The 22222-nt window shown below is 37.8% G+C and overlaps 1 protein-coding gene across 1 annotated transcript; it reads left to right on the forward strand.

Annotated features, from left to right (window-relative positions):
- The first annotated feature begins 7242 nt into the window (after nucleotides 1-7242).
- POMC (proopiomelanocortin) lies at nucleotides 7243-20345 on the forward strand. Its single transcript, XM_072926154.1, has 3 exons — nucleotides 7243-7321; nucleotides 13840-13951; nucleotides 19774-20345. The coding sequence occupies exons 2-3, from the start codon at nucleotides 13847-13849 to the stop codon at nucleotides 20308-20310; spliced, it is 642 nt and encodes a 213-aa protein (XP_072782255.1). The 5' UTR covers nucleotides 7243-7321; nucleotides 13840-13846; the 3' UTR covers nucleotides 20311-20345.
- Nucleotides 20346-22222: the final 1877 nt, after the last annotated feature.

Genomic DNA, 22222 nt, shown 5'->3' on the forward strand with positions numbered 1-22222 from the left:
TCTGCCTTCATCCCCTCCATTAATTCCATTTTTTCCTTTATTTTCTATTGAATTTTCCCTTTTTATTCCCTTTTTTTCCCATCCCATCCCCCCATTAATTGGATTTTTTTCTTTATTTTCTATTTCATTTTCCCATCCCATCCCCTCCATTAATTCCAATTTTTCCCTTTTTTCCCCCTTCTTTAATTGGATTTTTTCCTTTATTTTCCCCTCCATGAAATCCATTTTTTCTCTTTCTTATTCCCTTTTTTTTCCTTTATTCCCCTCCATTAATTGGATTTTTCCCTTTATTCCCTCCCATTAAATTCATATTTTCCCTTTTTTTATTCCCTTTATTTTCCCTTTTCCCTTCCATTAATTGGATTTTCTCCATTTATTTTCTATTGAATTTCCCCTTTTTATTCTCATTGTCTCCATCATTTTATTCTCATTTTCCCCTTTATTCCCCCCCAATAATTGGATTTTTCCCTTTATTTTCCCCACTTTAATTGGATTTTTCCCCCGCATTAATTCAATTTTTTCCCTTTATTTCCCCCCAATAATTGGATTTTTCCCTTTATTTCCCCCCAATAATTGGATTTTTTCCCTGTTTTTCTCCACTTTAATTGGATTTTTACCCCCCCCCCTTTAATTCCCATTTTCCCCCTTTATTTCCCCCCCATTAATTGGATTTTTCCCTTTATTTCCCCTCATTAATTGGATTTTTCCCCTTTATTTCCCCCCCAATAATTGGATTTTTCCCCCCATTAATTCCATTTTTTCTCTTTATTTTCCCCCCATTAATTGGATTTTTTCCCTTTTTTTATTCTCTTTATTTTCCCTTTTTCCCCCCCATTAATTTGATTTTCCCCTTCCCCCCCCCATTAATTGAATTTCCCCCCCCCCCCATTAATTGGATTTTCTCCTTTATTTTCCCCACTTTAATTGGATTTTTCCCCCGCATTAATTCCATTTTTTCCCTTTATTTCCCCCCAATAATTGGATTTTTTCCCTGTTTTTCCCCACTTTAATTGGATTTTTACCCCCCCCTTAATTCCCATTTTCCCCCATTATTTCCCCCCCATTAATTTGATTTTTCCCTTTATTTCCCCCCATTAATTGGATTTTTTCCCCCCATTAATTCCATTTTTTCCCTTTATTTTCCCCCCATTAATTCCATTTTTTCCTCCTCATTAATTGGATTTTTTTCCCTTTATTTCCCCCCCAATAATTGGAATTTCCCCTTTATTTTCCCCACTTTAATTGGATTTTTTCCCCCCATTAATTGGATTTTTTCCTTTATTTCCCCCCCATTAATTGGATTTTCCCCCCATTAATTGGATTTTTTCCCCCCATTAATTGGATTTTTTCCCCATTAATTGGATTTTTCCCCCCCATTAATTCAATTTTTCCCCCCCATTAATTGGATTTTCTCTCTCCGGAGCCGTTTCGATGGATTCACCCTCGGCTCTGCCGGAGCTTTAATTTCCTTTTTTATTTTATTTTTCCTCCCTTTTATTCCATTTTTATCCTTATTTTTCCGTCCCTTTTATTCCATTTTTAGTCCCTTTTACTCTCGATATTTTTCTCAATTTTATTCCATTTATTTTCCATTTTATCTCCCTTTTATTCCATTTTTAATTCCATTTTTTCTCCCTTTTATCCCATTGATTTTTTAATTTTTCCTCCCTTTTATCCCATTGATTTTCCATTTTTTTCCCTTTTATCCCATTTTAATTCCATTTTATCTCCCTTGAATCCCATTTTTAATTCCATTTCTTTCTCCCTTTTATCCCATTGATTATTTAATTTTCCCTCCCTTTTATCCCATTTCCAATTCCATTTTTAATCCCTTTTATTTTCTATTTTTTCTCCCTTTTATTCCCATTTCTTATCAATTTTAATTCCTCCCCCCCATTTTTATCCCTTTTATTTTCTATTTTTTTCCATTTTATTTCCCATTTTTATCCCTTTTTTATTTTCTATTTTTTCTCCCTTTCATTCCCATTTTTATTCCCTTTTATTCCCATTTTTATTTTCTTTTTCCTCCCTTTTATTCCCATTTTTAGTACTTTTATTTTCAATTTTTTCTCCATTTTATTCCATTTATTTTCGATTTTTTCCCCATTTTTTCTCAGTTTTATTTTCTGTGTTTTTCTCCCTTTTTCCACCTTTATTCCCATTTTTCCTCCCTTTATTTTCTATTTTTTCTCCCTTTTTATTCTCATTTTATCTCCTTTTTATTCCCTTTTTTCCCCTTTATTTTCTATTTTTTCCCTTTTATTCCCATTTTTATTCCTGTTTTTATTCCCATTTTTATCTGTTTTTTTCTCCTTTTATTCAATTTTTAATCCCTTTTATTCTCAATTTTTTCTCAATTTTCTCCCAATTATTTTCAAATTTCTTCTCCTTTTTATTCCCATTTTTTCTCCCTTTTATTCCCATTTCTTATCAATTTTAAATCCGTCCCCCGCCATGTTTCTCCATTTTATTTTCTATTTTTTTCCACTTTATTCCCATTTTTATCCCTTTTATTTCCCAATTTTATCACTTTCATTTTCGATTTTTTCCATTTTATTTTCTATTTTTTCCCATTTTTATCCCCATTTTTATCTCTTTTTCCTCCCTTTTATTCCATTTTTAATCCCTTTTATTCCCATTTTTATCTCTGTTTTCCTCCCTTTTATTTTCTATTTTTTCCCATTTTATTCCCATTCCCCCCCCCCATTTTATTCCCATTTTTATCCCCTTTGTTTCCCATTTTTTTCCCATTTTATTCCATGTTTTTCTGTCCTTTTCCCCACTTTATTCCCTTTTTTCCCCCACTTTATTCCCATTTTCATCCCTTTTATTTTCTATTTTTCCCTCATTTTATTCCCATTTTTCCCATTTTTTTCCATTTTTATCCCTTTTATTTCCCATTTTTATCCCTTTTGTTTTTTATTTTTTCTCCATTTTATTCCCTTTTTTCTCCCTCCTATTCCCATTTTCCTCCATTTTATTCCCATTTTTATCCCTTTTATTTTCTATTCTTTCTCCCTTTTATTCCCATTTTTTCTCCCCTTTATTTTCTATTTTTTCTCCCTTTTATCCCATTGAGTTTTAAATTTTTCCTCTTTTTTACTCCATTTTCAATTCCCATTTTTATCCCTTTTATTTCGTATATTTATCCCCTTTATTTCCCTTTTTTTCCCCATTTCATTCCCATTTTTATCCCTTTTATTTCCCATTTTTACCCCATTTTATTCCCATGTTTTTCTGTCCTTTTCCCCCATTTTATTCCCATTTTTCCCCATTTTATTTCCCATTTTTTTCCCATTTTATTCCCCATGGGTTTTTTGTCCTTTTCCCCATTTTATTCCCATTTTTATTGCCTTTATTCCCATTTCCCCCACTTTATTCCCATTTTTATCCCCATTTTATTCCCATTTTTATCCCCATTTTATTCCCATTTTCCTCCCTTTTATTCCCCATTTTTATCCCTTTTATTTCCTATTTTTGCACCATTTCCCCCCATTTTTATCCTTTTTATTCCCATTTTTATCTCGTTTATTTCCCATTTTTATCCCCTTTATTTCCCATTTTTCCCCATTTTATTTCCATTTTTATCCCCATTTTATTCCCATTTTCCCCCATTTTATTCCCATTTTTCCCCCTTTTATTCCCAATTTTTATCCCTTTTGTTTCCTATTTTTTCCCCATTTTATTCCCATTTTCCTCCATTTTATTCCCATTTTTATCCCCTTTATTTCCCAGTTTTTCTCCATTTTATTCCCATTTTCCGCATTTCATTCCCATGGTTTTTTTACCTTTTCCCCACTTTATTCCCATTTTTCCCCATTTCATTCCCATTTTTCCTCCATTTTATTCCAATTTTTCCTCTATTTTATTCCCATTTTTATCCGCTTAATTTCCCATTTTTCTCCATTTTATTTCCATTTTTATCCCCATTTTTTCCCCATTTTTCCCCATTTTTTCCCCATTTTTCCCCATTTTATTTCCCATTGTTTCCCCACTTTATTCCCATTGTTTCCCCATTTTATTCCCATTTTCCCCACTTTATTCCCATTTTCTCCATTTCATTCCATTCCCATTTTTTCCCCATTTTATTCCCATTTTTATCCCTTTTGTTTCCAATTTTTATCCCCTTTATTTTCTATTTTTCCCCATTTTCCCCCCATTTCCCCCCCATTTTATTCCCATTTTTATGCCTTTTATTTCCCATTTTTTCCCCATTTTATTCCCATGCTTTTCTGTCCTTTTCCCCATTTTATTCCCATTTTTCCCCATTTTTCCCCAATGTTTTTTTATCCTTTTCCCCATTTTATTCCATGTTTTTTTTCCCATTTTCCCCGCTTTATTCCCTGTTTTTGCCCTTTCCCGGGGCTTTGTGGGATTTGTGGGATTTGAGTCGGGCTCAGATTTCCCCAAAGGTCACCAATGACGCAAAGAGCCGCAAAAAATCCCATTTTTTTCTTCTTTCTTTTCCCCTCGTTCCCCTTTCCTGAATATTCCCATTTATTCCCATTTATTCCTGTTTTTTCCTGTTTTTTTCCTCATTTATTCCCAGATATTTCCCTTTTCCCCTTTTTTATCCTCATTTATTCCCATTTATTCCCATTTATTCCTCTTTTTTCCTCATTTATTCCCATTTATTTCCCTGGTTTTTCCCCCATTTATTCCCATTAATTCCCTGTTTATTCCCTGCTTATTCCCATTTTATTCCCATTTATTCCCCCATTTATTCCCATTTTTCCCCATTTTCCCCCTTTTTTCCCATTTTATTTTCATTTTTTCATTTCCCCCATTTCCCCCATTTTTCCCCATTTTTCCCCTTTTTTCCCCTTTTATTTTCAATTTTTCCCAATTCCCCCCATTTTCCCCCATTTTCCCCCATTTATTCCCATTTTCCCCATTTATTCCCATTTTTCCCTATTTTTCCCCTTCTTTCCCATTTTTATTTCATTTTTCCCCATTTTCCCATTTTATTCCATTTTATTCCCATTTTTCTCCATTTCCCCCCATTTTTTCTCCATTTTCCCCCATTTTTCTCCATTTTCACCCATTTTTCCCCATTTTTCCCCTTTTTTCCCCATTTCCCCCCAATTTTCTCCATTTTATTTTAATTTTTCCCCATTTTATTTTCATTTTCCCCCATTTATTCCCATTTTTCCCCTTTTTTCCCCTTTTATTTTCATTTTTCCCATTTTCCCCCATTTATTCCCATTTCCCCCCCATTCGCCCCCTTTTTCCCCCATTTATTCCCATTTCCCCCCATTTTCCCATTTTTCCACATTTTTCCCATTTTATTCCCATTTTATTTTCATTTTCCCATTTCCCCCCATTTCTCCCCATTTTCCCCATTTTATTTTCATTTTTTCTCATTTCCCCACATTTTACCCCATTTTCCCCCTAATTCCCACATTTTTCTCCATTTCCCCCATTTATTCCCATTTTTCCCCATTTATTTCCATTTTCCCCTCTATTTTTCCCCCATTTATTCTCATTTTTCCCAATTTTTTCCCATTTTTTCCCCACTTTCTCCCATTTATTTGCATTTATTCCCATTTTTTCCCATTTTCCCCCATTTTTTCCCATTTTTCCCATTTCCCCCATTTTCCCTCCATTTTCCCCTTTTATTTTCATTTTTCCCCATTTTTCCCCATTTCCCTCCTTTTTTCTCATTTTATATTTATTTTTCCATTTACCCATTTCCCCCATTTATTCCCATTTTTCCCCATTTTCCCCCATTTTCCCCCATTTCATTCCCATTTTTTCCCATTTTATTCTCATTTTTCCCCATTTCCCCCCATTTCCCCCATTTCCCCTCATTTATTCCCATTTATCCCCATTTTTCCCCATTTATTCCAATTTTCCCCCATTTTTTCCCCATTTATTCCCATTTTTTCCCATTTCCCCCATTTATTCCCATTTTCCCCCATTTTTTCCCTTTTTTGCTCATTTTATTTTCATTTTCCCCCATTTTTTCCTATTTTATTCCATTTTATTACCATTTTCCCCATTTTCCCCCTTTTTTCCCCTTTTATTTTCATTTTTCCCCATTTCCCCCCATTTTTCCCCATTTTCCCCCATTTATTCCCATTTTTCCCCATTTATCCCCATTTTCCCCCATTTTCCGCCATTTCTCCCATTTTCCCCCTAATTCCCCCATTTCCCCCATTTCCCCCCATTTTCCCCCCATTTTCCCCTTCTTTCCCATTTTATTTTCATTTTTCCCCATTTTTCCCATTTTATTCCATTTTATTCCCATTTTTCTCCATTTTCCCCATTTTTTCCCCATTTTCCCCCATTTCCCCCAATTTCACCCATTTTTCCCCATTTTTTCCCCATTTCCCCCATTTATTCCCATTTTTCCCCTTTTTTCCCCATTTCCCCCAATTTTCTCAATTTCATTTTAATTTTTCCCCATTTTATTTTCATTTTCCCCCATTTTTCCCCAATTATTCCCATTTTTCCCCATTTTCCCCCTTTTTCCCCATTTTATTTTCATTTTTCCATTTTCCCCATTTCCCCCATTTTTCCCCTTTTTTCCCCTTTTATTTTCATTTTTTCCCATTTCCCCCCATTTTTCCCCATTTTCCCTCATTTATTCCCATTTTTTCCCCATTTATTCTCATTTTCCCCCATTTTCCCCCTTTTTCCCCCTTTTATTTTAATATTTTCCCATTTCCCCCCATTTCCCCCCTTTTTCCCCATTTTCCCTCATTTATTCCCATTTTTCCCCATTTATTCCCATTTTTTCCCCATTTATCTCCATTTCCCCCCATTTATTCCCATTTCTCCCCATTTTATTTTCATTTATTCCCATTTTTCCCCATTTATTCTAATTTTCCCCCTTTTTTCCCCTTTTATTTAATATTTTCCCATTTCCCCCCATTTCCCCCATTTATTCCCATTTCCCCCATTTATTCCCATTTTTCCCCATTTCCCCCATTTTATTTTCATTTATCCCCATTTATTCCCCATTTATTCTCATTTTATTCCATTTTATTCCCATTTTTTCTCCATTTTCCCCCATTTTTTCCCCATTTAATTCCCTTTTTTCCCATTTTATTTTCATTTTTTCCCATTTTTCCCCATTTATTCCCATTTTTCCCCGTTATTTTCCTCCCCCCTTTCCCCCCCGCTCCGTTTCTCCCCTTCCCGCTAATCCCGGATTTTTCTCTCCTTTGTCCCTTTTTTCCCGGTTTTTTTTCCCGGTTTTTTTCCCATTTTTTCCCTTTTTTCCCGTTTTTTCCGGCCCCGCCCCCTCCGCCCCGCGGATAAAGCTCCGGAGGCGCCGCGGGAGGAGCCGCGGGAGGAGCGGCGGGAGCGCCCAAAGGTAACGGAAAATCGCCCCCAAATAGCCCCAGATAGCCCCAAAATAGCCCCAAAATATCCCCAAAATATCTAAAAAAGATCCCAAAAAAATCCCCAAAATATCTAAAAAAAACCAAAAAAAATCCCCCCAAAATACAAATAAAATCCCAAAATATCCCAAATTTATCCCAAATTTATCCCCGAAATATCCCCAAATTATCCCAAAAATATCTTTAAAAAATCCCAAAAAAATCCCCCAAAAATTTAAACAAAATCAAAAAAAAAATCCCAAAAAATTCAAATAAAATCCCAAAAATCACCCCCAAAAAGCCCCCAAATAGCCCCGAAATATCCCCAAAATATCCCAAAAATATCCCAAAAATATCGAAAAAAGATCCCCAAAAAATCCCCAAAATATCTAAAAAAAATCCCGAAAAAATTCCCAAAAAATTCAAATAAAATCCCAAAAAAATCCCCAAAATATCTAAAAAAAATCCCCAAAAATCCCCAAAAAATTCAAATAAAATCCCAAAATATCCCAAATTTATCCCAAATTTATCCCCAAAATATCCCCAAAATATATTTAAAAAATCCCCAAAAAATCTGCAAAAAATAAAAATAAAATCCCCAAAATATCCCCCAAATCACCCCCAAATAGCCCCAAAATAGCCCCAAAATATCCCCAAAATATCCCCAAATTATCCCCAAAATATCTAAAAAAAATCCAAAAAAAATCCCCCAAAAATTTAAACAAAATCAAAAAAAATCCCCAAAAAATTCAAATAAAATCCCAAAAATCACCCCCAAATAGCCCCCAAATAGCCCCCAAATATTCCCCAATTATCCCAAAAATATCGAAAAAAGATCCCCAAAAAATCCCCAAAATATCTAAAAAAAATCCCCAAAAAATCCCCAAAAAATCTAAACAAAATTTTTTAAAAATCCCAAAAAAATTCAAATAAAATCCCAAAAATAGCCCCCAAATAGCCCCCAAATAGCCCCAAAATATCCCCGAAATATCCCCGAAATATCCCCAAAATATCTAAAAAAAATCCCCAAAAAATTCAAACAAAATCCAAAAAAAATCCCCAAAAAATTCAAATAAAATCCCAAAAATATCCCCCAAATAGCCCCGAAATACCCCCAAAATATTCCCCAATTAGCCCAAAAATATCTAAAAAAGATCCCCAAAAAATCCCCAAAATAGCTAAAAAAAATCCCAAAATAATCCCCCCAAAAATACAAATAAAATCCCAAAATATCCCCAATTTATCCCCAATTATCCCAAAAATATCTAAAAAAAAGCCCCAAAAAATCCCCCAAAAAATACAAATAAAATACCAAAATATCCCCAATTTATCCCCAATTAGCCCAAAAATATCGAAAAAAGATCCCCAAAAAATCCCCAAAATATCTAAAAAAAACCCAAAAAAATCCCCCCAAAATACAAATAAAATCCCAAAATATCCCAAATTTATCCCAAATTTATCCCCGAAATATCCCCGAAATATCCCCAAATTATCCCAAAAATATCTTTAAAAAATCCCCCAAAATTTAAACAAAATCCCAAAAAAATCCCCAAAAAATTCAAATAAAATCCCAAAAATCACCCCCAAATAGCCCCTAAATAGCCCCAAAATATCCCAAAAATATTCCCCAATTAGCCCAAAAATATCTAAAAAAAATCCCAAAAAAATCCCCAAAAATTCAAATAAAATCCCAAAAAAATCCCCAAAAAATTCAAATAAAATCCCAAAAATATCCCCCAAATATCCCCGAAATATCCCCAAAATATTCCCCAATTAGCCCAAAAATATCGAAAAAAGATCCCCAAAAAATCCCCAAAATAGCTAAAAAAAATCCCAAAAAAATCCCCCCAAAAATACAAATAAAATACCCAAATATCCCAAATTTATCCCAAATTTATCCCCAATTTATCCCCAATTTATCCCCAATTTATCCCAAATTTATCCCCAAAATATCCCCGAATTAGCCCCAAAATATCCCCGAAATATCTAAAAAAATCCCCCAAAAATACAAATAAAATCCCAAAATATCCCAAATTTATCCCCAATTTATCCCCAAATTATCCCCAAAATATCCCCGGAATATCCCCGAATTATCCCAAAAATATCTACAAAAAAAGCCCCAAAAAATCCCCCAAAAATACAAATAAAATCCCAAAATATCCCGAATTTATCCTCAATTTATGCCAAATTTATCCCTAAAATACCCCCAAAATATCCCAAATTTATCCCCAAATTATCCCCAAAATATCCTCGGAATATCCCCGAATTATCCCAAAAATATCTAAAAAAAATCCCAAAAAATCCCCAAAAATACAAATAAAATCCCAAAATATCCCAAATTTATCCCAAATTTATCTCCAAAATATCCCCAAAATATCTAAAAAAGATCACCAAAAAATCCCCCCAAAATACAAATAAAATCCCCAAATATCCCAAATTTATCCCAAATTTATCCCCAAAATACCCCCAAAATATCCCCAATTTATCCCCAAAATATCCCCGAAATATCCCCAAAATATTCCCCAATTATCCCAAAAATATCTAAAAAAGATCCCCAAAAAATCCCCCAAATATCTTTTAAAAATCAAAAAAAAATCCCCAAAAAATTTAAACAAAATCAAAAAAAAATCCCCAAAAAATTCAAATAAAATCCCAAAAATATCCCCCAAATATCCCCGAAATATCCCCAAAATATTCCTGAATTATCCTCAAAATATCAAAAAAATAGCCCCAAAATAGCCCCAAAATTTCCCCGAATTATCCCCAAAATATCTAAAAAAAACCTAAAAATTCCACAAAAATACAAATAAAATCCCAAAAAACTCCCCAAAAAATCCCCCCCAAAAAAAGATAAAATACCCAAAATATCCCCAAAATATCCCCGAATTATCCCAAAAACATCCCCAAAATATTCCCGAATTATCCCCAAAATATCCCAAAAATATCTAAAAAAAATCCCAAAAAATAGTCCAAAGAAGTCCCCAAATTATCTAAAAAAAATTAAAAAAAAAACAACAAAATTTTTTAAAAATCCCCAAATTATCCCCAAAATGATCCCCAAAATATCTTTAAGAAATCAAAAAAAAAATCCCCAAAAAAATCACCACAAAAAAAAAATCCCCAAAATATCTTGTAAAAATCCCAAAAAATCCCCTCAAAAAATACCCAAATTATCCCCAAAATTCCTTTAAAAATCCTAAAAAAAATCCCGAAAAATCTTTTTAAAAATCCCCAAAATATCCCCAAAAATCCTTCCAAAAAATCTCTAAAAATTCTCTAAATTTTTCCCCGAAAATTCCAAAAATCCTGGAAAAAAAAACCCGGAAAAAAAACCCAAAAAATCCTTGGAAAAAAAAAAAATCCCCAACAAATCCTAAAAAAATTCCCTAAAAATCAATTTAAAAACCAAATAAAATTCCCAAAAATTTGGGGGATTTTTTTGCAATTTTTGGGGATATTTTTGGGGATTTTTTGGGGATTTTTTTGGGGATTTTTGGGGGATTTTGGAGGGATTTTATGGGATTTTTTGGGGATTCTTTGGAAGGATTTTTAGGGGAGTTCTTTTGGGAATTTTTTTGGGGAATATTCTGGAGATTTTGGGGGGGATTTTTTAGGATCTTTTGGGGATTTTTGGGGAAAACTTTTGGGATATTTTGGGATTTTTGGGGGATTTTTGGGGGGGTTTTCTGGAATTTTTTTTTCCATTTATTGGGGATTTTTTGGGGATTTTTGGGGGGATTTTCTGTGATTTTTTGGGGTAGTTTTTGGGAATTTTGGGGGATTTTTTTCGGATTTTTTGGTGATTTTTTGGTGATTTTTGGGGATTTTGGGGGAGTTCTTTTGGGAATTTATTGGGAATATTTTGGAGATTTTTTTTTGGATTTTTTTTTTTAATGTTTTGGAATTTTTTGGACAGTTTTGGGGATTTTTGGGAGGATTTTAGGGATTTTTTGGGATTTTTGGGGGGATTTTGCTGGGAGATTTTCAGGGATTTTTGGTGGGGATTTTTTTATTATTATTTTTAGGGATTTTTGGAGATTTTTGGGGGGATTTTTGGGACAGTTTTGGGGATTTTTGGGGGGATTTTTGGTTTTTAAATGAATTTGGGGGGGGGATTTTTTTTTATTTTTTTGAGCTTTTTTTTGTTTTTAATGAGATTTTTTTTCGGAATTTTTGTTTGGTTGTTTTTTTTTGGGGGAGGTTTGAAACTATTTTTGGGGGGATTTTGGGGGGGATTTTTTGAGGGATTTTTTGGGATTTTGGGGGGGGATTTTCCAGAGGGAAACTGAGGCACGGAGCTGCCAAAAAAAAATCCCAGAAATTTTTCCGGGATTTTTTCCCCTGTTCCTTCCCAGAAAAAAATCCCCAAAAACCCTTAAAAAAACAAAACCAAAAAAAACCCCCTAAAAAATCCTTTAAAAATTCCCCCAAAAACCCCAAAAAAAACTCTACAAATCCTTTTAGAAATCAAAAAAAAATCCCCAAAAAACGCTAAAAATTCCCCAAATTCCATTTTAAAAAACTCTTTAAAAAAACCCTAAATAATCCCTAAAATCCCTTAAAAAAACCCTTTAAAAAACCCTTAAAATCCCCAAAAATCCCCAAAGATCCCTAAAAAACCCTTTAAAATCCTTAAAAAAAATCCTTTAAAAATCCCAAAAAGATCCTGAAAAAAAATTTTTAAATCCCTTAAAAATCCACCAAAAATGCACAAAAAATCCACAAAAAAACCCAAAAAAATCCCCAAAATTTCAAAAAAATCCCCCCAAATGCCCAAAAAATCCCCCAAAAATGCAAAAAAAAATCCTCAAAAAATCCACAAAAAAACCCAAAAAATCCTTTTGAAAATCGCAAAAAAATGCTAAAAATCCCCAAAAATTCCCAAAAATCCATTTTAAAAAACTCTTTAAAAATCCCCAAATAATCCCCAAAATCCCTTTAAAAAACCCTTTAAAAATCCCTTAAAATCCCTAAAAATCCCCAAAGATCCCTAAAAAAATCCTTTAAAAATCCCAAAAATCCCTAAAAAAAATCCCCCAAAATTCCAAAAATATCCTGAAAAAAATTTTTTCAATCACCCAAAAATCCTCAAAAAATCCACCAAAAATCCACAAAACACCCCCCAAAAAAGTCCCCAAAAATTAAAAAAAATATCCTGAAAAAATTATAAAATTCCCCCCAAAATGCCCCAAATATCTTCCAAAAATCCACAAAAAACCCTAAAAAAAATTCCCCAAAAAATGTCCCAAAATTCCTCACAAAATCCACAAAAAAACCTAAAAAAATTCCCCAAAAAATCCCCAAAAAAGCCTCCAAAAATCGAAAAAATCCCCAAAATTTCCAAAAAAATCCTGAAAAAAATTATAAAATTCCCCCAAAAATCCACAAAAAAACCTAAAAAAATTCCCAAAAAAATCCCCAAAATTTCCCAAAAAATCCTGAAAAAAATCAAAAAAATCTCCAAAAAATGCCAATAAAATGCCAAAAAATCCCCCAAAAAAGCCCAAAAATCCCCATAAAATCCCCCAAAAAACCCCCAAATTCCAACAAACCCCAAAATTCCCAAAATGCCCGAAATTCCCATTTTTCGGCAGATTCGGGATGTGTTGGCTGCTCCTGCTGCCGCTGCTGGGGCTGATCCCGGCGCATCCCAAAAATTTCCCAAAAAAAGTCCCAAAAAATCCCCACAAAAGTCCCCAAAATCACTAAAAAATCCCCAAGAAATCTTCCAACAATCCCAAAAAATCCTCAAAAAAATCTTCCAAAAATCCCACAAAATTCCCCAAAAATCCGTTTTAAAAAACTCTAAAAATCCCCAAATAATTCCCAAAATCCCTTAAAAGTCCCTAAAATTTCTAAAAATCCCCAAAGATCCCTAAAAATATCCTTTAAAAATCCCTTTAAAAAATCCTTTAAAATATCCCAAAAAATCCTGAAAAAAAATTTTTTTAATCTCCCAAAAATCCACAAAAAATCCACAATCCACAAAAAAACCCTAAAGAAATTCCCCCAAAAATGCCCCAAAAATCCCCAAAAAATCCCCCAAATTTCCAGAAAAATCCTGAAAAAATTATAAAAATCCCCCAAAAATGCCAAAAAAATCCTAAAAAAATCCACAAAAAAACATCCTCAAAATTACAAAAAAATCCTCCAAAAATTCCCCAAAAATCCTCAAAAAAAGCCAAAAAATTCCCGTAAAATCCACAAAAAACCTAAAAAAATTCCCTCTAAAATGCCAAAAAATCCTCAAAAAATCCACAAAAAACCTAACAAAATTCACAAAAAAATCCCAAAAAAATCCCCAAAAAATCAAAAAAAATCCCCAAAATATCCCCCAAATTTCCAAAAATAATACTGAAAAAAAATCAAAAATATCTCCAAAAAATGCCCATAAAATGCCCAAAAATCCCCCAAAAAAGCCCAAAAATTCCCGTAAAATCCCCCAAAATTCTATCAAACCCCAAAATTCCCCAAATTTCCCAAAAACCCCCAAAATTCCCATTTTTTGCAGATTCGGGATGTGTTCCCTGCTGCTGCTGCCGCTGCTGCTGCTCCTGGGCCCGGCCCCGGGCGGCTCCGAGCGCTGCCGGGAGCGCCCCGAGTGCCGCCCGCTCGGAATTCCGGTAAAATTCGGGAATTTCGGCTGTTTCCAAACGGGGGCCGGGACGGTTCTTGGGGTATGGGGAGGGAATTCCCAAAAAATCGGAGGGGTTGGGGATCAAATCCCAAAAAATTCCCAAAAAATTCCCAAAAATCGGAGGGGTTTGGGGTCAAATTCCCAAAAAATTCCCAAAAAATCGGAGGGGTTTGGGGTCAAATTCCCAAAAATCGGAGGGGTTTGGGGTAAAATTCCCAAAAAATTCCCAACAAATCGGAGGGGTTTGGGGGTCAAATTCCAAAAAAATTCCCAAAAAATCGGAGGGGTTTCGGGTCAAATTCCCAAAAAATTCCCAAAAACTCGGAGGGGTTGGGGGTCAAATTCCCAAAAAATTCCAAAAAAATCGGAGGGGTTTGGGGTCAAATTCCAAAAAAATCCCAAAAAATCGGAGGGGTTGGGGGTCAAATTCCCAAAAAAATTCCCCAAAAATCGGGGGGGTTTGGGGTCACATTCCCAAAAATTTGGAGGGGTTGGGGGTCAAATTCCCAAAAAAATCCCAAAAAATTTGAGGGGTTTGGAGTCAAATTCCCAAAAAATTCCCAAAAAATCAGAGGGGTTTGGGATGCAATCGCAAAAAAATTGAGGGATTGGGGAATGAAATCCCAAAAAATTGGAGGGGTTTGGGGTCAAATTCCCAAAAAATTGGAGGGGTTGGGGGTCAAATTCCAAAAAAAATTCCCAAAAATCAGAGGGGTTTGGGGTCAAATTCCAAAAAAATTCCTAAAAAATTCCCAGAAAATTCCAAAAAATTCCCAAAAAATTCCCAAAAAATTCCCAAAAAATTCCCAAAAAATCGGAGGGGTTTGGGGTCAAATTCCCAAAAAAATTCCCAAAAAATGGGAGGGGTTTGGGGTCGAATTCCCAAAACCTTGGAGGGGTTTGGGAAGAAATCCCAAAAAATTGGAGAGGTTGGGGGTCAAATTCCAAAAAAATCGGAGGGGTTGGGGGTCAAAATCCCAAAAAATTCCTAAAAAATGGGAGGGGTTTGGGGTCAAATTCCAAAAAAATTCCCAAAAAATCGGAGGGGTTTGGGGTCAAAATCCCAAAAAAATTGAGGGATTAAGGAATGAAATCCCAAAAAATCGGAGGGGTTTGGGGTCAAATTCCCAAAAAATTCCCAAAAAATCGGAGGGGTTTGGGGTCAAATTCCCAAAAAATTCCCAAAAAATGGGAGGGGTTTGGGGTCGAATTCCCAAAACCTTGGAGGGGTTTGGGAAGAAATCCCAAAAAATCGGAGGGGTTGGGGGTCAAATTCCCAAAAAATCGGAGGGGTTGGGGGTCAAAATCCCAAAAAATTCCTAAAAAATGGGAGGGGTTTGGGGTCAAATTCCCAAAAAATTCCCAAAAAATCGGAGGGGTTTGGGGTCAAATTCCAAAAAAATTCCCAATAAATCGGAGGGGTTTGGGGTCAAGTTCCCAAAAAATTCCCAAAAAATTTGAGGGATTGGGGAATGAAATCCCAAAATATCGGAGGGATTTGGGTCAAATTCCCAAAAATTTGGAGGGGTTTGGGGTCAAATTCCCAAAAAATCGGAGGAGTTTGGGGTCAAATTCCAAAAAAAAGGGAAAATTTGGGAATCAAACACAAAAAAATCCCGAAAAAATGGGGGAATCTGGGAATTGTCCAGGAATTTTTGAGGGGGATCTGATCCCAAAATTTCTAAAAAATTGGGGGATTTGGGAATCAAATCCCAAAAAATCAGAGGGGTTTGGGGTCAAATTCCCATAAAATCGGAGTGGTTTAGGGTCAAATTCCCAAAAAAAGGGAAAATTTGGGAATCAAATCCCAGAAAATCAGAAAATCTGAGAATCGAACACAAAAAATCCCAAAAAAAATTGAGAATTTGGGAATTTATCTGGAAACTTTTTGGGGATCTGATCCCAAAATTCCTTAAAAATGGGGAAATTTGGGAATCAAATCCCAAAAATTCCCAAAAAATGGGGAAATTTGGGAATGAAATTCCAAAAAATTGGGAAATTTGGGAACAAAATCCCAAAAAATGAGAAAATTTGAGAATGGAATCCCAAAAAAAAGGGAAAATTTGGGAATCAAATCCCAAAAATTTGAGGGATTTGGGAACAAAATCCCGAAAAAAAAAAGGGATTTGAAAATGGGGATTTTCTCTGAGATTTCTTGGGATTGAAGCCCTAAAATCCCAAAAAATGGGGAAATTTGGGAATGAAATCCCAAAAAAATGGGGAAAATTTGGGAATCAAATCCCAAAAATTTAAAAAAAATGGGGGAATTTGGGAATGAAATCTCAAAAAATGGGGAAATTTGGGAACCGAATCCAAAAAAAAAATGGGGAAAATTCCCCCCAAAAAAAATTGGGAATTCCATCCCGCTGTTGCCGTTCCAGGCCTGAACCAAATCCCAAAAAATGGTGGAATTTGGGAACGAAATCCCACAAGACGGGGAAATTCGGGAACGAAATCCCACAAAAACACGGGAATTCGGGAACGGGGATTTTCCCACCGATTTTTTAGGACTGAATCCCTAAAATCCCCCCCAAAAAATTGGGAATTCCATCCCGCAATTCCTGTTGCTTTCGCTGTTCCAGGCCTGAACCAAATCCCAAAAAATGGGGAAATTTGGGAACGAAATCCCACAAAATGGCGAAATTCGGGAACGAAATCCCACAAAATGGAGGAATTTGGGAATGGGGATCACCGATTTTTTTGGGGAAAAAATTCCCAAAAAATTGGGAATTCCATCCCACAATTCCCGTCGCTGTCGCCATTCCAGGCCTGAACCAAATCCCAAAAAATGGTGGAATTTTCAAATGAAATCCCACAAAACGGGGAAATTCGGGAATAAAATCCCACAAAATGACCGAAATTTGGGAACGGGGATTTTCCCATCGATTTTTTGGGACTGAATCCCTAAAATCCCCCCAAAAAATTGGGAATTCCATCCCACAATTCCCGTCACTGTCGCCATTCCAGGCCTGAACCAAATCCCAAAAAATGGGGAAATTTGGGAACCAAATCCCACCAAAAGGATTAATTTGGGAATGGGGATTTTTCTCATCTATTTTTTTGGGGGGAAAAAGTCAAAAAAAATTGGGAATTCCATCCCGCAATTCCCGTCGCTGTTCCAGGCCTGAATCAAATCCCAAAAAAATGATGGAATTTGGGAATGAAATCCCACAAAATGGAGGAATTTGGGAACGGGGATTTTTCTCACCGATTTTTTGGGACTGAATCCCTAAAATCCCCCAAAAAATTGGGAATTCCATCCCGCCATTCCCGTCACTGTCACCGTTCCAGGCTTGAACCAAATCCCAAAAAAATTATGGAATTTGGGAATGAAATCCCACAAAATGGTGGAATTTGGGAACGAATTCCCACAAAACGTCGGGAATTTGGGAATTGGGATTTTCCCATTGATTTTTTGGGGAAAAAATTCCAAAAAAAATTGGGAATTCCATCCCGCAATTCCCGTCGCTGTTCTGCTCCAGGCCTGAACCAAATCCCCAAAAAATGATGGAATTTGGGAACGAAATCCCACAAAATGGTGGAATTTGGGAACGAAATCCCACAAAACGGCGGGAATTGGGAACGGGGATTTTCCCATCGATTTTTTGGGACTGAATCCCTAAAATCCCCCCAAAAAATTGGGAATTCCATCCCGCCATTCCCATTGCTGTCGCCATTCCAGACCTGAACCAAATCCCAAAAAACGGCGAAATTTGGGAACAAAATCCCAAAAAACGGGGAAATTCGGGAACAAAATCCCACAAAACATCGGGAATTCGGGAACGGAGATTTTCCCATCGATTTTTTGGACTGAATCCCTAAAATCCCCCCAAAAATTTGGGAATTCCATCCCGCAATTCCCGTCGCTGTCGTCATTCCAGACCTGAACCAAATCCCAAAAAACGGGGAAATTTGGGAATCAAATCCCAAAACTTTGAGGGATTTGGGATTGAAATACCAAAATATTGATGGATTTGGGATTCAAATCCCAAAAAATGGGGAAATTTGGGAACAAAATCAAAAAAAAATTGGGAAAATTCCCCCTCAAAAAAATTGGGAATTCCATCCCGCAATTCCCGTCGCTGTCGCCATTCCAGGCCTGAACCAAATCCCAAAAAATGGTGAAATTCGGGAACCAAATCCGACAAAACGGGGAAATTTGGGAATCAAATCCCACAAAACGACGGGAATTTGGGAACGGGGATTTTCCCACCGATTTTTTGGGACTGAATCCCTAAAATCCCCCCCAAAAATTGGGAATTCCATCCCGCCATTCCCATCACTGTCGCCATTCCAGGCCTGAACCAAATCCCAAAAAATGGGGAAATTCGGGAATGAAATCCAAAAGAAAATGGGAATAATTCCTCTCAAAAAAATTGGGAATTCCATCCTGCAATTCCCGTCGCTGTCGCCGTTCCAGGCCTGAACCAAATCCCAAAAAACGACAAAATTCGGGAACGAAATCCCACAAAACTACGGGAATTTGGGAATGGGGATCACCGATTTTTTGGGGAAAAAATTCCCAAAAAATTGGGAATTCCATCCCGCAATTCCCGTCGCTGTCGCTGTTCCAGGCCTGAACCAAATCCCAAAAAATGGGGAAATTTGGGAACCAAATCCAAAAAAAACATGGGGAAAATTCCCGCTCAAAAAATTTGGGAATTCCATCCCGCAATTCCCGTCGCTGTCGCTGTTCCAGGCCTGAACCAAATCCCAAAAAAACGGGGAAATTCGGGAACGAAATCCCGCAAAATGGAGGAATTTGGGAATGAGGATCACCGATTCTTTGGGGAAAAAATTCCCAAAAAATTGGGAATTCCATCCCGCAATTCCTGTCGCTGTCGCTGTTCCAGGCCTGAACCAAATCCCAAAAAATGGGAAAATTTGGGAATCAAATCCCAAAACTTGGAGGGATTTGGGATTGAAATACCAAAATATTGATGGATTTGGGATTCAAATCCCAAAAAATGGGGAAATTTGGGAATGAAATCCAAAAAAAAATGGGAAAATTCCCCCTCAAAAAAATTGGGAATTCCATCCCGCAATTCCCGTCACTGTCGCCATTCCAGGCCTGAACCAAATCCCAAAAAATGGGGGAATTTGGGAACGAAATCCCACAAAATGGTGGAATTTGGGAACGAAATCCCACAAAACGTCGGGAATTTGGGAATGGGGATTTTCCCATCGATTTTTTTGGACTGAATCCCTAAAATCCCCCCAAAAATTGGGAATTCCATCCCGCAATTCCCGTCGCTGTTGCCGTTCCAGGCCTCAATCAAATCCCAAAAAACCGCAAAATTCGGGAACAAAATCCAACAAAACGGAGAAATTCGGGAATAAAATCCCACAAAACGACGGGAATTTGGGAATGGGGATTTTCTCATCGATTTTTTGGGGAAAAAAATTCCCAAAAAATTGGGAATTCCATCCTGCAATTCCCGTCTTTGTCACCATTCCAGGCCTGAACCAAATCCCAAAAAATGGCGAAATTCGGGAACGAAATCCCACAAAATGGCGGGAATTTCTGAACAGGGATTTTCTCATTGATTTTTTTGGGGAAAAAATTCCCAAAAAATTGGGAATTCCATCCCACAATTCCCGTCACTGTCGCCATTCCAGACCTGAACCAAATCCCAAAAAAATGATGGAATTTGGGAACGAATTCCCACAAAATGGTGGAAATTCGGGAACGAAATCCCACAAAACGTCGGGAATTTGGGAACGGGGATTTTCCCACCGATTTTTTGGGACTGAATCCCTAAAATCCCCCCAGAAATTGGGAATTCCATCCCGCCATTCCCATTTCAGGCCTGCCCCGGCTGGTGCCGTGCCGGGATTTCCTCGGAATCGCCGCTTTTCCCGGGAAACGGCCAATTCCAGCCGCTCTCCGAGAGCCTCCGGCGCTACGTCATGAGCCACTTCCGCTGGAACCAATTCGGCCGCAAAAACGCCTCCGAGCCCGGAAAACGGGAAGAGTTTTCCGGGAAAAACGCCGGAATTCCCGATTTTTCCCGTTTTTCCGAGGAGGCCAAAGACGGGAAGCGTTCGTATTCCATGGAGCACTTCCGATGGGGAAAACCCGTCGGGCGCAAGAGGAGACCGGTGAAGGTTTATCCCAACGGAGCCGAGGAGGAGTCGGAGGAGAATTCCCGATTGGAATTCCGCAGGGGAGAAGCCTCCGAGGAGGATGAGGAGGATGAGGAGGAAGAATTCCCGGAATTCCCGTGGAATTCCCGGAAGGAGAAGCGTTACGGCGGATTCATGAGTTCCGAGAGGATCCGGACGCCGTTGGTGACGCTCTTCAAGAACGCCATCGGGAAGAGTTTTGCCAAGGATGGGCAGTGACGGGAAAAATCCCGGAAAATCCCGGGAAAATCCCAGAAAATTTGGGAAAATCTCACCAAAAAAATCCCGGAAAATCCAGGAAAATCTCACGAAAAAAATCCTGGAAAATCTGGGAAAATCCCACGGGATTCGCGGCCCCCGTAGCGTCCCCTTAGCTCTTCGTCCTTCCTAATAAAAAATCCCGGGATTTTCGGACGGGAATTCCCGGTTTTGGGAGTTTTTGGGATTGGGGTGGATCCCCGTTGGGAATTCTTGGGAATATTGTAAAGGAGGGATGGAAAATTCCCGAAAAAATAAATAAAACTACGGATGAGAGCGTTGGGAGGGGGAAAAAACGGGAATTTGGGTCGGGAAAGGGTTGGAGGGTGAATTTTGGGATGAGTTGGAATTCCCAGTTTGGGAATTCTTGGAAGTTTTCCAAGAAAAACTTGGAAACTTGTTTTCCATGGGAAAAACAAGGATGGGGAGCAGGGAATGGATTTCCAAGGGAAAAGGGAGGAATTTTGGGAAGGAATTCCCAAAATCTGGGGAATTTTGGGTTGGAATTCCATGAGAATGTCTGGGAATGTCCAAGGAAAAGTTGGGAAATTCCAGGATTGGATTGGAATGGGATGGGATGGAAGGTCCATGGATCCCAGCAGTGGAATTCCAGGATTCTGGGATCCATCCCGAGGGATTTTTATGGAATTTGGGGATGGAAAAGAGAAGTGGAATCCCAAATTCCCAGGAAATTCCCAAAATTCCTTCCCGGAGAGGAGTCGGGATGGGGATGGATCCAATCCCAGGTTGGGAATTGAGGGAATTCCCAGGGAAAAAGGGGAAATGGAATTTGGAATTGGGAATTCCCGGCCGGGCTGGAATTCCCAAAGAATCCCTGGGAATTCTTGGCATTCCCAAAGAATCCTTGGAACGTGCCCATGGAGTGGGATGGGATTTCAGATCCGTGGATCCCATCCCAACCATTCCAGGGTCACTCCAAATCCCTTTGGAAAAGCTCCGGAGCCCCTCCCGTTATCCCTGGGAAAAACCGGGATGGGATTTGGGAATCGGGATTTGGAATTCCGCTGCTCCCGTTGGAGCCGATCCCAAATCTGGGAATGTTCCCGGCTCCCAAATTCCATTGGCACCAACCCCAATCCTGATCCTAATCCTGATCCTGACCCCGATCCTCAAACCATTCCAGATCCTGATCCCGATCCCAATCCCTGATCCCAATCCCGATCCTGATCCCCAATCCCGATCCCAGTCCTGATCCCCAATCCCAATCCTGATTCCAATCCTAATCCCAGTCCAAATCCTGATCCTGATCCTGATCCGGATCCCCAATCCCAATCCCGATCCTGATCCCAATCCCCAATCCCGATCCAAATCCTGATCCTGATCCCGATCCCAATCCTAATCCTGATCAAATCCTTAACCTGATCCTGGTCCTCAATCCCAATCCTGGTTCCAATCCCAATCCCAATCCCAATCCCAATCCCGCTTCTGATCATGATCCCAATCCTAATCCCGATATTTATCCCAATTATGATTCTGTTTCTGCTTCTGATCTCGATCCCCATCCTGATTCCAATCCCTATCCCGAACCTGATCCCAATCCCAGCCCCCAATCCCAATCCCAATTCCGATCCTGACTCTGATCCCGATTCTGATCCCGATCCCCGATACCAATCCTGATCCTGATCCCGATCCCCGATCCCAATCCTGGTTTCAATCCGGACCCCATTTCCGATTCAGATCCCAATCCTAATCCCGATCCCAATTCTGATCCCAATCCCAATCCCGCTCCCGATTCCACTTCCAATCATGATCCCAATCCTAATCCCGATCTCGATCCCAAATTATGATTCTGTTTCTGCTTCCGATCTCCACTCCCATGAAGATCCTGATCGTGATCCCGATCCCAATCCCA

Source organism: Taeniopygia guttata, chromosome 3, assembly GCF_048771995.1.
Source record: "Taeniopygia guttata chromosome 3, bTaeGut7.mat, whole genome shotgun sequence".
Classification (NCBI taxonomy): domain Eukaryota; kingdom Metazoa; phylum Chordata; class Aves; order Passeriformes; family Estrildidae; genus Taeniopygia; species Taeniopygia guttata.

What these genes read in the sequence shown, in the direction of transcription:
- POMC (XM_072926154.1), top strand. Translation starts at nt 13,847, where the DNA reads ATGTGTTCCCTGCTGCTGCTGCCGCTGCTGCTGCTCCTGGGCCCGGCC. An exon ending in GCCGCCCGCTCGGAATTCCG is followed by an intron (nt 13,952 to 19,773) that starts GTAAAATTCGGG and finishes TTCCCATTTCAG; the next exon opens with GCCTGCCCCGGCTGGTGCCG.